The 15,220-nt window shown below is 33.6% G+C and overlaps 1 protein-coding gene across 1 annotated transcript in view; it reads left to right on the plus strand.

Annotated features, from left to right (window-relative positions):
* The window catches only part of LOC133178171 (uncharacterized), a 78,885-nt gene that overhangs the window by 50,714 nt on the left and 12,951 nt on the right, over positions 1-15,220 (plus strand). Inside the window, exons 28-37 of the mRNA XM_061312918.1 lie at positions 1,728-1,934; positions 2,277-2,462; positions 2,598-2,740; positions 3,007-3,172; positions 6,770-6,840; positions 8,112-8,269; positions 9,586-10,827; positions 10,970-11,064; positions 14,522-14,691; positions 14,803-15,169. Coding sequence (XP_061168902.1) covers positions 1,728-1,934; positions 2,277-2,462; positions 2,598-2,740; positions 3,007-3,172; positions 6,770-6,840; positions 8,112-8,269; positions 9,586-10,827; positions 10,970-11,064; positions 14,522-14,691; positions 14,803-15,169 — 2,805 coding nt within the window. The remainder of the gene's footprint in view (positions 1-1,727; positions 1,935-2,276; positions 2,463-2,597; positions 2,741-3,006; positions 3,173-6,769; positions 6,841-8,111; positions 8,270-9,585; positions 10,828-10,969; positions 11,065-14,521; positions 14,692-14,802; positions 15,170-15,220) is intronic.

Below are 15,220 nucleotides of genomic sequence, written 5' to 3' on the forward strand. Positions count from 1 at the left end.
GACCTCGGTTTATACGGTATCATCCGAAGGACCTGTCTCCACGTCCCTCAGTGGGATTCGAACCCGCAACGTATGGATCAACTCCTTGCGACTCTAGAGTAAACGCTCTAACCATTGCGCCATGCATGCGACGATGTTCTTCATAAAATATCAATTAATGATTTTTGCTCTTATAGAAAATGCACATTTTATTATTTGATTTTAAATAATCGACAAAAATATGAACTAAAAACCTTCTATGTGTATGAATTTAAACAAAAACCCATAAAGAATCTATTCGGGATATTTTTACCGAAATAAATCTGATAAATATTCATGAATTTCAAAATAAATATGAATATGTTATGAAGGGAAAAGATATCTTAACTACGTTTTTTTTTTTTATCCCTTATTGAAATACTAGCAAAGTATTGAGAAATTAAACTAAATACCTTTATGAAAGACAATAAAATGTCATAATTTCAGAGTATATATAGTATATATATACAGAGTATATACAGTTTGAAATACTAGCAAAGTATTGAGAAATTAAACTAAATACCTTTATGAAAGACAATAAAATGTCATAATTTCAGAGTATATATAGTATATACGAGGGGTGATCAAAAAGTTCGCGAACTAACTGAATTATTTCCATAAAAGAAATTAAATTTTAGTGTTCCTTATTTTTTAAAGTAGTCCTCTCCGATTTTAATGCACATCTGCCACCGTTCTGCCCATGCACGAATCACGTGATCGAGGCGATCACGTGACATGCTCCGCAGCAGTCTGTTCACGGAAGCTAAAAGAATTTTCTGAGTCTTATTTTTCTTACCATGGAAGTTATTTTTTATAATAAGAACAGTTTATTTGTCAGAAATGGCCAAATCTCGGCAATAGGATGGTTGGATAAGGATATCCTTTCCCAAAATGAGTATTGGGACCATCTAAACCCGAGTCCTTTGTCTTGGGAGCGTAGTTTTTCAAATGTTGATATGGTATGAGCGCATTCTTTCTATCATATCTGATATGTTTAAAGTTTAAAGTAAACAATATTTTAGGGATTCAATAATCATATTATTGTTACGATATTCAACTTTTTTTCAAACTGTAACTTGGCATTATTTTATAACAAATTGCTCAACTAAGGACACATCTCATCCCCAGCTTGCTTTCATTCGGCAACAGAACAAACATCATTATTAATCATCTCCCTTCCTTCAATAAAACAATCAATTCAATTAATGATTGAACAACTGGCAAGTCTTTTGTCTCCATAAACCTTGTACAAATTATTATGTGCTACTGCAATTGAATTTCCTAGATACAGCCGTTCGTTGCTCTTGTACGACTGAGTCAATCATTTTTTGTCACAAGTCACCTACATATTGACGTCATTTTCACACTGTGACGTCACAAACATGGAGCAAAACATTACATAACATCTGCTATTTATAGAACATGTGTATGACTATATGTGTGCCAAATTTCATTTTGATCTGAATTGTGGTTTGTTCTCTATAGAGATAGTTCGCGAACTTTTTGATCACCCCTCGTATATACAGAGTATATATAGTTTCTTTTATATATATATATATATATATATATATATATATATATATATATATATATATATATATATATATATATATATATATATATATATATATAGTATAATGTACCTTGAAATTGTTTTAGGTTTCTGGACATCCAGGAAAAGATAACTTATGGTTAATCTTGTTTTTCAGACTGTCCCATGTTTCAAAACAAACTTTCAAAAGGATCTGGAAATGTTTGCTTCACACATCGTAATTGTAATGAACTTTCTTGTGCTGTTTTACTTTCTTATGCCAATCATAGAATCATGGAAAACGTTGATATCAAAATGGATGGTTGTTTAAAACAAGTAACCGTAATAACACAATCAGTTCCAGCTGTTATCAATTTCAAAGACAGTGAGTAAACTTTAGAAAGTTATGCTTGTTTCTTTCAAAAGTTATAAGTAAAGGACAACAAACTTCGGTAGCAATGGATTTTTGAGACACAATTCTTTTCCCTTTTTGACAAATACTTTAACTTAGGTATAAGTATGAAATTTTAAAGATTGAAATAACTTTAGAAATTATATTATAATGCTGACTTCTTATCTGTGTACATATATTTTCATGGCAAAATATTTTCTAACTATTTCAAACTTTTTCTCTTTTATTGATAAAGACAAGAAAATGACGAAATTTGCATCTCACACATATTCAGGTTACACGTATAAATGCAAAATATATCTATATGTCTTTTAGGAGGTGAAGTACAGGATAGAGTTTTCCTGGCAAATGTTTCTGGCCTGATAACTGCCTTACTTGTTGTGTCCGTCTCTACTAAAGAATTCTCTTCGGTGATCTCCATATCTGCAGAACTTTGTGTTTATGATTATATAACATGCCTGCATACCATACCAGTGGTGCTTAACTTTGAACTTAATGCAGGTTGTTCTTCACGTAAGAGGAAAATTGTTTTGCTTTTTTCAACACTGGAAAGAATTATCACGGTCCATGTAGATAAGTTAAACAAGAGCTATGGTAATTAGGATTCTATTTTATCATTCAATTTCTCTCCTACAGCAAATGTTGGCAGCAACAACATGTCGTCAAGTATGGATAGAATGACGGTTGGAGAGTTTATTGCGGAACTGTCTGAAAATAATATACTTGATCCTGGCATTCTTAAAGTTTTAGACACAATCAGAGAAGCTATGATGAACGAAGTAGGACTATGATTTTTCAATATTGAAGTTTATTATTTACTCTACTGAAATCACCTTATTCATACATAAGTATCGAGAACAAGAACAATACTACATAAAAGTCATTCCATAAACTCCCTGAACAGTGCATATTTTATGTATTTTTGAATTTTTTTCCATTCAAAAAGAGTATATTCTCTATTATTCATGTTAGTTTTTTTTTTTACTTTCCATTCAAGAAATATGTAAAAATCCTTCATTTTTATATATTCTTTTGATTTTTTCAGTTAATTGACCAACCCAGGAACTTACTTGAAATCATGGGCGAAGAGTTTCCAAAAAAGATCGATATTTGTGCATCTGCAGATATCCCATTTCCAACAATAGAAGTATCTATCGATGAAGGGTCGCCTCCACCATTGATCATGGTTGGCCCAGTTCCAGTCTTTCTTGGTAAGTTAAAACTAGACGATATTCAAAATCATTTCTTCAACATACACGTCATTTTGAAAAAGAACAAAATAAATTTATCACTTATTCTTCAAAACATTTACTCTAAATAATCATTTAAGCAGATCTAGAAAAAGGTCAAATTTAAATTTATATGATTTCTGCTTCCAAAATTAGTGTGGGTTTGAGAATATAAAAATATTGGTCCCCGGGATTTGAAAGGACCCCTTGGGGATCAAAGTTTAACATGAGAGTTAAAAGAAAACATCTTGAAATTGTTCACTAAGGAACATAAGGTGCAAAATTATATATATATATATATATATATATATATATATATATATATATATATATATATATATATATATATATATATATATATATAGGTGTGTGTGTGTGTGTGTGAAATGGGGTTCGTTTATATGAAAATAATGACCATGCTGTCGTTGTTGATAAATATATTCACTCTCAAAATAATCAGTATTATCACAGCTCTGAAATATATATAAACAATCATAAATAGTTTATAACAAAACATACATGTAGATCACTTAATTGCCAGATGGCACGGTCAAATGAAGAGTTATTTCCCTTTAATTGTGCTCATAAATAAAACATTAAGAGTTATCTTTCTTAATCAATAATATGTACAAAGTATAAACACTCCGGAATATATAGATAAAACAATGAGATCAAATTATACTGAACTCTTCCAGAATAATATAATTATATAGACAATATTCAAAATATATACATCATACCTATATGTAATATAGAGCCATAACTCCAATATATATAAAGCTGAACACAGCTGTACTCTTTTCAGTGATCTGTGTATGAATAATATAAATATAACTTTACTGTATTACACACTTATTCTCACAGATATAAAATATACTCATTACTCAGAATATTTACAAAGTCATAAAATAATCACACAAACTGAACTTTCATACTTTATATTAGAATATTATTATTTGGGAATTTAGCAGATAAACAATTAAATAGAGATAATGAAATAAGTAAAAGTTAACTTACATTCTGTCCTGTCTTGGTCATTGTCATAATTCAGTCATCATACACAAATAAATATGAAGAAACCAATATGTCTGCTCAGACCAAGATCTCAAACAAAAGTCATTAACTAGGTAAAACCAAAAGAGAGGGAAACAAACCAACCAATGAAATCCAAGTTGGCCTGGACACTACACAAGATATATATAGAAAAGGGACAGGGGTTTAAGTGACCACTGTGATGTCATACATCTAAAAATAACTCAATAAACACAGATTGATGTAAATAATTCCATGTGTTTTTATTCAATAAATGAAATGCTGTAAAGAAATAAATATGATAGTTTAACTGAATTAATTTAATTCTGAAATATAATAATTAATATATGAAATAAATCACCCTATCACATATATAAAGAAAAAAACGACAACACAAGTTGTAAAACGTTAGAGCTTTCATTTCAAATTTTGAGACGTTTTACTTTAAACATTTGACGTTAAATGTTATGGTAATGACGTTAGCAACAATGCAATAACGTCACATTGAATATTCGGGAAACTTCTTTAACACAAAAAAATTTTACTCGCTTTCTCTTTTGCGTGTGACTGCATGGGCTGACCAATTTTTGATCAGCTTCAATTTTATTTCGCCATATCTTGTAATAATTCAAGCTCATGTGATTCAAATATGTATCAGTTCTGATTAATGGAAAATCGTTGTTTGCTAAACTCGTGACAACTCCGAAATCGCTCGTGATTTATTGATCATTCTATTTACAACTATCCAAATGTGATAGTTCATAAATGTGTTCATGAATTAATATACCGTTAGCAATATGATTTTGAACGGATTTTTACTTAATTAATGCACAGTATAAGCTTAATTCTTCCAGCTTCATAATAGACATGTATTTTATTTTGGGTAAACACACGTTATTTATAGACGCTATTGTTTGAAGGTCACAAGTAACCGCCTTCAAACTAACTGCAAGGCCAATGTTTTTACAACGATTATCCCTACTGCAAGATATGTCTGAGAAAGTGGTTTCCTTAAAAAATTACCGTTCGGATAAACGAGTCATTTTTCAGTGAAATATTACGTTTTTAGAAGAAATCCTGATGCTGAATTCGAATTTCCGGATAAATGAAACAGAAAACGCTTTCCATGATCTACGACTTACGGAGTGTTTCGGTTTTTGGTTAAAAGAATATCATAATAACTTTTGCGCGCTACAGCAGTTTTTTTTTTTAATTTTCATTTTATTTTTCATTTCATTTTATTTATTTATTGGGGGAAAAAAAATCATTTTTTTCTTATAAATGAACAATTTTTACCCGACAATAGCATTGAATTAATTTATCAAATGAAAATTATTACAACTTGATTTTTTTTAAAGAGAAAAATATTAAAGATACTCCATTTTATTAAATAGAAAAAAATATGACGAGTACAATGTAATGATGGCTTGATTATAAATGTTATTATTTCATTTGATTCATTGTTTGATTTTACGCTAAAATTGGCGGAAAATGTCAAAATATTAAACGCCGATATTTTAAATATCTTTTTCAAATTTAATATTTCAAAAAAATCCCAACGCTAAGTTAACTCGAAATAATGTATTTAGCACATATGGACGTTTGTGTAAATGCTTTCTACAATAATGAAATTGCATAAAAAATATTATAACCCTTTTGCTGTTGATTTTTGAATACCCGGTATGTTCATTTTTTTTTTTTTTTTTTTTTTTTGAAATCTTTAAATTGTTTTTAAAGTCAGACTTAATTTTCGTAGACATGCAGTACCATTGTGTTAGACTCAAAATTTTGTTGTCAATTTACATGACATGTTCAAAAGTTTCTAGCAGCTACCATTTTTTTTAGTTAGATGTAGATATGCGCTAATACTGATCGAGTCAGACCTACAAATTTTGTTTGATTTTGGTTATCTGAGGCTCTCAGAATATCCAGCGATAATTCTTGATTTGTCAAACGGGAAATGTACGAGAGTTATATTAATGTTTCACTAGAATACATTTTTTTTTCGAAAGTTGTAGGTAAATCCCATCACCTAGTAAACTCTTTTTCGTACAACAGTCGTGCGACTGTAATGAACATGATCATAGGGATGTCGTCGCTACGCGTATGATATTCATGGACATGTCGCATTATAGCTGTACGTTAACTAAGCATTGCAGGAATATCGTATGAATGTTTTTCTCTCTTCCGACGATCGTTGGTAATACGACTATCCTAGGATCATTAAACACTTCGACTCGGACGAGTTTTTTTTTTTTTCATGACGACAAAACAACATATTCATCGTATGTGGACACTAGGTCAGTAATTTTGTCTGACATTCTCTAACGTCGTAAATTTGCGAGAAAATCAGCGAAGATCTATAATAAGGGGCTGAAACAATTACAAAACTGATGTTTCGAAGAGTTAGTTAAGGAAAATATTCTTATTCTTGGTTTTGAAAAGATTTCCTCTTAAAAGACTTACTTTAAAATTTTTTGAAAGTTTGTGTAACTATTTAAAGTGCTACTAAAATCACGATTTTATTTTTAATTTTTGAATTATCAGAGTATGGAATTGGTGCATCACTGGGTCTTAAAATAGAAATTGGAATCTGCATAGTGAGCAACAAGGCTAAGGTAAGAATATATATACATGTATATATATATATATATATATATATATATATATATATATATATATATATATATATATATATATATATATATATTAAAGAAACTTTTAAACACCTATTAAAATATATCGACAACGTTACCGAACTTCATCAGTCGTGTTTATTTGAATGCATAGCAACTCAACATCGAACAACGTATTATGATGTCACAATAAACATACAAACTGAAAGGCAGCGTCATGAAATAAAATTGCGCCAAAAAGCATCTGAAAATGTTGCGAGAGTAAATATTATACTTTTATTATACTTTCATATTAAATACTAAAATCTGATTGGTTTAGAGGCATTTAACAATCCGTTATGTTACCCTCAGCGTTAGCAACATACTTGACAACGGATAACATTACGAAAATGTCACATGCGTTCAATCATGCGCGTACGTTTCACCGTAGAATTTTCAAAACGTCAGTTGTGCGAATAAACGAGGTCAATAAAAGATTGCGTCCGATATAGCTTACTTGAAAACAACAAAGACAGACGAAACATCCTTGCGAGTGCAAACTTTAGATGATAAAGGACTTTTTGAGTAGCAATCAAACAATAAAGACGTTGGTAAATCTTTTCAGAAGCTTTCTTATTGAGAAAAATAGAAGCGGGGAGATTGAAAGCTTTCTAAGCATGAACTTAATGACGATCTATGAAGTTTTTTATGACATCCGAAATCAATAAGACATTCAGTATAATAAAATAAATAGTGCACGTTTTTGAGGGTAATAGTTGAAATTGAGACACCTCGGAAAACCATTGTCAACCTCCGCTGACGCGTCGGTTGACAATGGTTTTCCTTGGGTGTCAATTTCAACTGTTACCCTAAAAAACATGCACTATTTATATAATGTCATCAACAAGTATTACGCAAGTATAATATTTACTCTCGCAACATTTGCAGATGTTTTGGTTCAATTTTATTACATGACGTTGCCTCTCAGTTTGCATGTTCGTTGTGACGTCATGATACGTTGTTCGATGTTGAGTTGCTATACATTCTAAAAACACGACTGATGAAGGCCGGTAACAGGGTCGAAATATTTCAAAAAGGTTTTTTTTTAATTCTATTACCAAAAAAGGGACTTTTGAAATATATATATATATATATATATATATATATATATATATATATATATATATATATATATATATATATATATATATATATATATATATATATATATATCATATGACAGCTGTCTCTTATGACTGTATCTCTTACAACAGGGTTCACTTAATCCCTTGGTGCTTGCTAAAGCATGGGGTGGAGCATTTGTGCAATTCTTCATGTTTAAAGCAGGAATAAAACTTACAGGTTATCTCCTGAACACAGAGTTCCCCATAAGAGCAGAAATATCATACAACAAATTTCCACTTGACGTGAGGTAATTATTACATATATTTATCTTAATCTTTAGTCAATGTGATGTACAGTCGACTAAATTTACATCAAATAGACAGACGGGAAAGACTAACGTGTTTATAGGAACATGATATCTGTCCGTCTTTCTACATTTTTGTATTTGTTGTTTATTTGTACATATATAGGGAAGCCCGATAAGCATAAATTACTGCACGTTTGAAACTGTTAATATCCCTGGCATACCGAACAAACTTATGATAAGACAGTGATTCCTTTTATTACAATTTTATGTGAAATAAAAATGTAAATTTAAATAAAAAAAAAATGATGTCTAATAGAATTTAAATACAAGAAACATTCAAATTAATTTCCATAGTTCCCGCCCACTGACGTCAGACAAAATGACAGCCGAGGAATTGACATGGACAGACACTTTACCTTTCACTTGGGAAAATTAACATTTAATTGTAAATGTCAAGAAATTAATACACTAAACTTAAAAAAAAAATATAATTAAATTAAGATGTTCCGAATCCGCTACCGCTCCTCAAACATCTAACAACATCCCATTCGGGATCACGTCAGGGAGACCTTTCGAATAGCCAATGAAATCGCTGTCTCCGAAATCTTGACTTATACTTCGAATGGGTTTCCATTTTCACAGCTAAACCTAAACGCCCGAGGAATTTCGTAGTAAACAAAATACGCATGGCAAAGGCCGTGCTATGTATGAATGTGACGTGCGGGATACCCTGTATAGTTTGTGCATTTTCGTTTGCGTTATTCAGGTAAGAATGCCAGATTGGCGGATTATATATTCAATTCATACCAAACTTACTTTAATTCAACGCAAAACAGACTATTGTTAAGATATAGCCGTGGAACTAATTTTAGAATCGTATACAGAAGCTCGAATCTGATTGGCCAAAATGTTCATGTTTATTCATAATCGAAAGGTCGCTCTGACGTGACCCCGAATGGGACGTTGTTAGATGTTTGAGAAGCGGTAGCGGATTCGGAACATATCATTTTAATTAGATTGCTTAAAAAATACCTTTCATTTGGCAAAATTTACATTCAGTTGTAAATGTCAAGAAATTAGTACACTTAACTTAAAAAATGGTTATCAAATAGAAATGTAGTTATTATACTGTATATATCATTTTTATTTGTTTTGAAGACACAGTGTTGAATTTCCCAATATCCTGCTATCTACTTAAAGTTTTCTCGTCTTTCAGGAAGCTGTAGCTGCAGAGCATTTCTTAAAGTCTGTAAAACATCTCATCAAACACCTTATAGTAATTTCAAAAGAATTTTTCTAGCTTCTTTACCTTTCAGAGGAAGTCTGGATGTTAAAATCACCCCATTTCGTCTAATATTGGAAGCATATTGCAATATGGAATTTAAAGTCTGCATTTTTCCTACTGTTTGTTTAAAATTTACCATTCCCATATTAAAAGGCACGCTTTGGGAATATTCTGTCAAACCAGAATCAGCAAATATCTTCACAAATATAAAAGATGAAGAAGACAGATCTCCTCCAGTTTTTTCTGAACCTGAATTACCTGGTCAGAAGAGTCGTACAAAAAGGAAAACGACAGAAAAATGTATGATAAGACAAATTCCAGGTCGAAATAATAAAATCCCAGCATATGAATTACAGATCGCTGCTGACGATGACAAAAGCAGTTTAAAACTATATTATGCCATTGGGACTCAACAGGGAGGTACAAATGTTTTAGATTTTACAGAAATGGGTGGCTTTTCTGTGCATGTAGAAACAAATGACTTGCCAAATGGAACCCCTTTATATTGGACTGTAAAAGCAGTCAACAGCCAAGGCTTGGATGCTCGAGTGTACTGCATGCTCCCTACGTATGACAATACTGTACCAGAAGGACGAGTCGAGCCCTCGTATATATACAGCTCTCATCCAAGCGTCTTGACTGCTACCATAAATGTATTTGAAGATTCTGAATTAAAGCAAATTCATAGTCAGGCCTTGGGATATACCTCCGGTATGTATGGAAGCGAAATAGTATCTTGGAAGAATCTTTCCTTAGATTTATCCACATATAGAACAGGAATTCCAAATGATTTGAAACACTTCAGTGTTCCTAAAACTGGCAAACTTACAAGTACACCCTTTGCTGTTAACATTACCCATACACCCGAGGACTGTGCAACAAACTGTATAAATTCAGGAAAGAAATGTGTTTCCTTTGATTATGATTTCTTCACAGAATCGTGTGAACTGCAAAATGTTGTACATGGTCCGAGCACAAAATTAAGAAGAAGTGGTACTTTCGTGAATTATGAAAGACTTGGAGTTGGATACAATTCATTTGAAAGATATGAAAAGCTTCCCTTGGAACACGGCACTCTTTATTATATCAATGCCAGGATAACTAATGTTCTTGGATATGTTGGATACTTGCATTCTCATGGAACAATGGTCGATTTTTCTCCACCAAGTACTGGACCTTTAGGCACAGAATTTAATGAAACGTTTTCTGCAGATGGATGCAAAGCTTCAGTTGCACAACGCTGTGTTGAAGTTACGTGGAAGGAAAACCACAGGTAATGAACAATTTGTCGATTTCTAAAAGTATTTTATGATAAATCTTTCCTGGTACATGTACCTTGGCTAGCTAGTTGAAATATTATTTTAAAAAGTCTGTTAAACGATCTTTGTTTATCACGTAATTGAATTGTGTTTTAGACACATAATTGATGGGAAAGGGGCATCGACTGTGTTCAATGGACACACACCATTGAGGGATAAACTGTATACAAGATCTAATCACTATATATCAGGTAATTTTTCTGTAGAATATATACTGTACAGTATACGCAGAGAAAAGAGTTTACATTTCACTTGTTAGAGCTTCATTTTCTTTCAGTAATATTGCTAATGATCTGTTTTTATATTTATACCGACACTTTCCAGAAAAAAAGTCTGGGTATCGATGTCTGTCCTTTGTCCCGTTTATTATCAATACAGCTAGTATAGTCTGCCAAATGGTACCAAGGTTATCACTTTTTCCATTATATTTCAAAATACCTAGATAAAAGCTTTTATAGTATTTTTCTAGGCTTTACATCTACTACTGTGATGGCGGAAAACAGAGAAAATACTTTTGAGTAAAATCGTACATTTCAACTTAGCTATATCGGCTATATATCAACACATCGTTCACGGTAGCTCAGTTGGTAAAGCGCTCGTTCCGTGAACGGGGGGCGGTGAGTTTGAATCTCTGCCTCCACTGACCTAAGTCGATAAAAAATGGGTAGCAACTGTTCCTTCGCCATGCGCTCGGGACTTTGAAGTGAAAGTTGTGGGCCCTTTGATGAGACCTTAAAAACCGAGGCCCCGTGTCACGGCAGGCGTTGGCACGATAAAGATCCCTCACTGCTCAATCGCCTTAATTGCCGACTAAAGGTCAAAATTTTAAGCATTTCACTTGTATATTGTGACGTCTCTATATGAGTGAAAAATTCTCAAATAGGAAGTAAAACAACATACAATCAATCAATCAATCAATCAATCATACATCAACACAGATGATACTTACAGAATATGCGTCTGACACCTTCAGGGTTCACAGCATAAAGAGACAGAGTGTGGGTACACGTCACAACAGGTTCGCAAAGTACCACCTGATCGGAGGTAGCAAGGCAATCCGTGCCCGGTACCTCCAGGACCACTACACTTCTCCCCATTTTGATAAAGGGCGTCCCAGCCCGTAATACAATGGGACAAACTATAATATACATCGAAGTAAAATAAATTAACACCTAGCAGGTCCTACCACACATTTACACATAAACATGCAAGCACACAATATCAATCTCAATTACGTATTATTGTCCATGATTAAAATAGTATAAGATTTACACAGTTCACACCACAGTCATCGTAATCACACCCCGAGTCGTCTCGGTCCACTACGTGGTCCCTCGCTGATCAGACTCCTGTCGTCCAACGTTGTCATCATCCTCTCAGCTTGCATACAGGACATCCACAAACACCCAGGACAGACATGGTATCTAACGTTGATACCACATCCATGACTCCGTCATGAATGCTCCATCCCGACACTGGTAAGCCCTGCCACTACTGTGTGACCATAATCTCAGGTAATTTAAAGGATAATTCCGGGATCTGGATATCCCGGATTACAGGTAAGAAAATAATCATCTACATAAAACCCCTCAAATGGGACCCAAAGAACACCCTAAAAATTTGGTACACACGTCCCGCGAGTCGGGCGACATCTTCTCCCCTAACTGCGGCCACTTGATGATACACCCCTCAGATGTGCCAAGGGCCCATCGGATACTCAACTCCGCATGGTGAGTCGGGACTCTCCGACTCAACCAGCAACCTGTCGGCAGGGATGACGCGCACGCCAGACAACTGCACCCAAGACATCCTCATGATACTACCTCTGACCCCGAAGAACACGGGTCTACCCGAATCTATCCAGAGTATCACCTGTTCCGGTCCTCCGGAAAAACTTCACAAGAACAACGGCACCAAGGTGGGCACAAACGTCCACAATGTCATGCCGCGTGTTACCAAATAACTAAGATCATACCAGTGCTAAAAGTCATCTGGTGGAATAATTCCGCTAGTATAAACCTCTGATGCATCTAAGTGGCTGAACCGGAGTAATGCAGACCAATCTCTCCTACTACCCAGTTCTTAGCTCGACAATGCCCGACTACGTGGGTCATGTCGGATTGAAGGATCAAGTCCGCGGCTCCTGGGGGGATCCCCTGGGCTACTACCCACCGCGGATTACCGTCATCCGGGAGAGGCTCCTCCCGGTACGAGTATGTCGCACAACCTCCGACTAACTCGACCAGCAAGCTACATGTGTTACAGGGCGTTGGCCCTCACTCACCAACTCGTTGACATACTGACCCTGACACCTAGGCATCCTCCTGGAACTCCACATGCTATCCACCGCCTGCAGCAACGGCAATCCGTGCCCGGTACCTCCAGAACCACTACACCTTCAAATGGGTTAGATCAGTAGATAATTTTCCCCTGAACTGTTTGCTTTGATAAAAACCCTTGAGTTCAGCTAGTTTATTGACAAGGCAACAAATTATAAGTCTATGGGAGTCTACATCACCAAAATAGCCCTAACTTCAGAAAGGGGCCCATCATTATTCCTGATTCCCTGTCAATAGGGTAATGATGTAATACGCGTTTGAAATCAAATTATAAGCTAAAATCGGATTAACTCGGATAAAAGTTTGAAACTGTTTACAGTTTAATTACAGTTACAATTAATTACTGTTTAAAAGTTTAAAAGGATAAAGAGCGTTTTATCACGCTTACCGTATATCTTGTTCAACAATGCCTTGTACAATACTGAGGTAAGCTTTACTTTTCGACATTGCTACAGTTGATTAATTATCTGAAAGTGCGCAAATTATCTAATCCATATATATGCAGCACAGTGTAATAAAAAAAGTTTTCAGAATTTTAAACTCAACTCATATTGCAAAATATTCGAAGAGGTACATGTCATCATACCTATTTTTAATTCTAGCTTAAAAAATTCTCAGTATAGACTCAACAGTGGATCAGTAAACATGAGGAATCAGAACTCATACAGACACTGAAGAGAGAAAAAAATTGTGCGGCGATGATTATTAAATAATTAAGTCAAGAAATTTGATGACAGAATTGCTTTAAGATATGAAGAGCATACTAAATGAGTATATGTAATACACAAAATATGAAAAGAATTGATTGATTGACTAGATTTTTTCAGCTCAAGGTCCTGTTTCTCCTTAAATATGTGAAATGAATGTTCAGCCACAAAAAGCTAAATTTTTCATTCAATTTTCACAATAAGGTCCTAATAAAAAGTCATAAATATTTGCATATATTTAAAAAGATGAAGGCAGAAAGGAAGATTTTTTTAACAACATAGGAAGTAATATTTATATTCGTATTATTACAACCAAATTATGTCCGAAAAAGATATATATCAATACAGGAATTGATTTTTTTTGTTTGTATCATCTGTACTTAATATATATTTAGATGCGATTTTTAAAAATCGTTTTTTTTAAATTATCAACATTTACGTTGATCTCATTCTGAATACAAAATATGGAGATAGTTAAAAAAAAATGATGTTGGATAGATGATTATTTCACATTAAATGGACATGGCTGTGTCTTTATAATTGATTCATGGTAAACAAATGTGCCAAAAATGTATGCCTTGAAATAAGACATTTTTTTCCAGTCAATTTCGATGGCTTTCATGATGACGAATCTGGTATTTACCAGTATACATGGGCTGTTGGTAAATCAGTTTGTAATCAAGATGTGGTAATTTTTTCTGATCCACACGAATTTCTTCACAGTGCTAAACACTGGACACATAGTGGCTATGAGAAAGATCTGTTTTTACAGGTATGGTTTTCCTTTATTCAAAATTTAAAAAAAAATCAAATTCTTATGCACTATTTCTTCAAAATTAATTTACTGTGCTTAACTGCAATCTATACATATGTCTGGTTTAAGGATGGGAAATACTTCATGACAGTCCAGTGTGTCAACAACGTGGTATTTGGTGGTTCACTGGTGACAACTGTGTGTCACAGCATTCCCCTCATCGTGGACACAACACCACCTTTCTTTAATGGTGTTCAACAAATCTATTTCGATGAGCACTTCGATATGCTTGCTATTTATTATAAAGCTGGTGATAAAGAGTCTTTACTTAGGAGCGTAGACTTCGGACTTGGGAAAACAAAATATGACGTTCTTGTCAGAAAGTATTCATATCACGTGCCAATGAACGGGGATGATGATCCGTTCTTTGTCATTGAAGAGCTAGATTTAGAGGAAGGAGTCCCTGTTTGGCCTCGAGTGCGAGTTGATAATGGCGGTAATGTGTTACATCTGTGAAAATAAATATAAATAGTTCAATTTCTGGCAA

Source organism: Saccostrea echinata, unplaced genomic scaffold (assembly GCF_033153115.1).
Source record: "Saccostrea echinata isolate AGI-Se365-2 ecotype Australia unplaced genomic scaffold, CSIRO_AGI_Sech_v1 ptg000002l, whole genome shotgun sequence".
Classification (NCBI taxonomy): domain Eukaryota; kingdom Metazoa; phylum Mollusca; class Bivalvia; order Ostreida; family Ostreidae; genus Saccostrea; species Saccostrea echinata.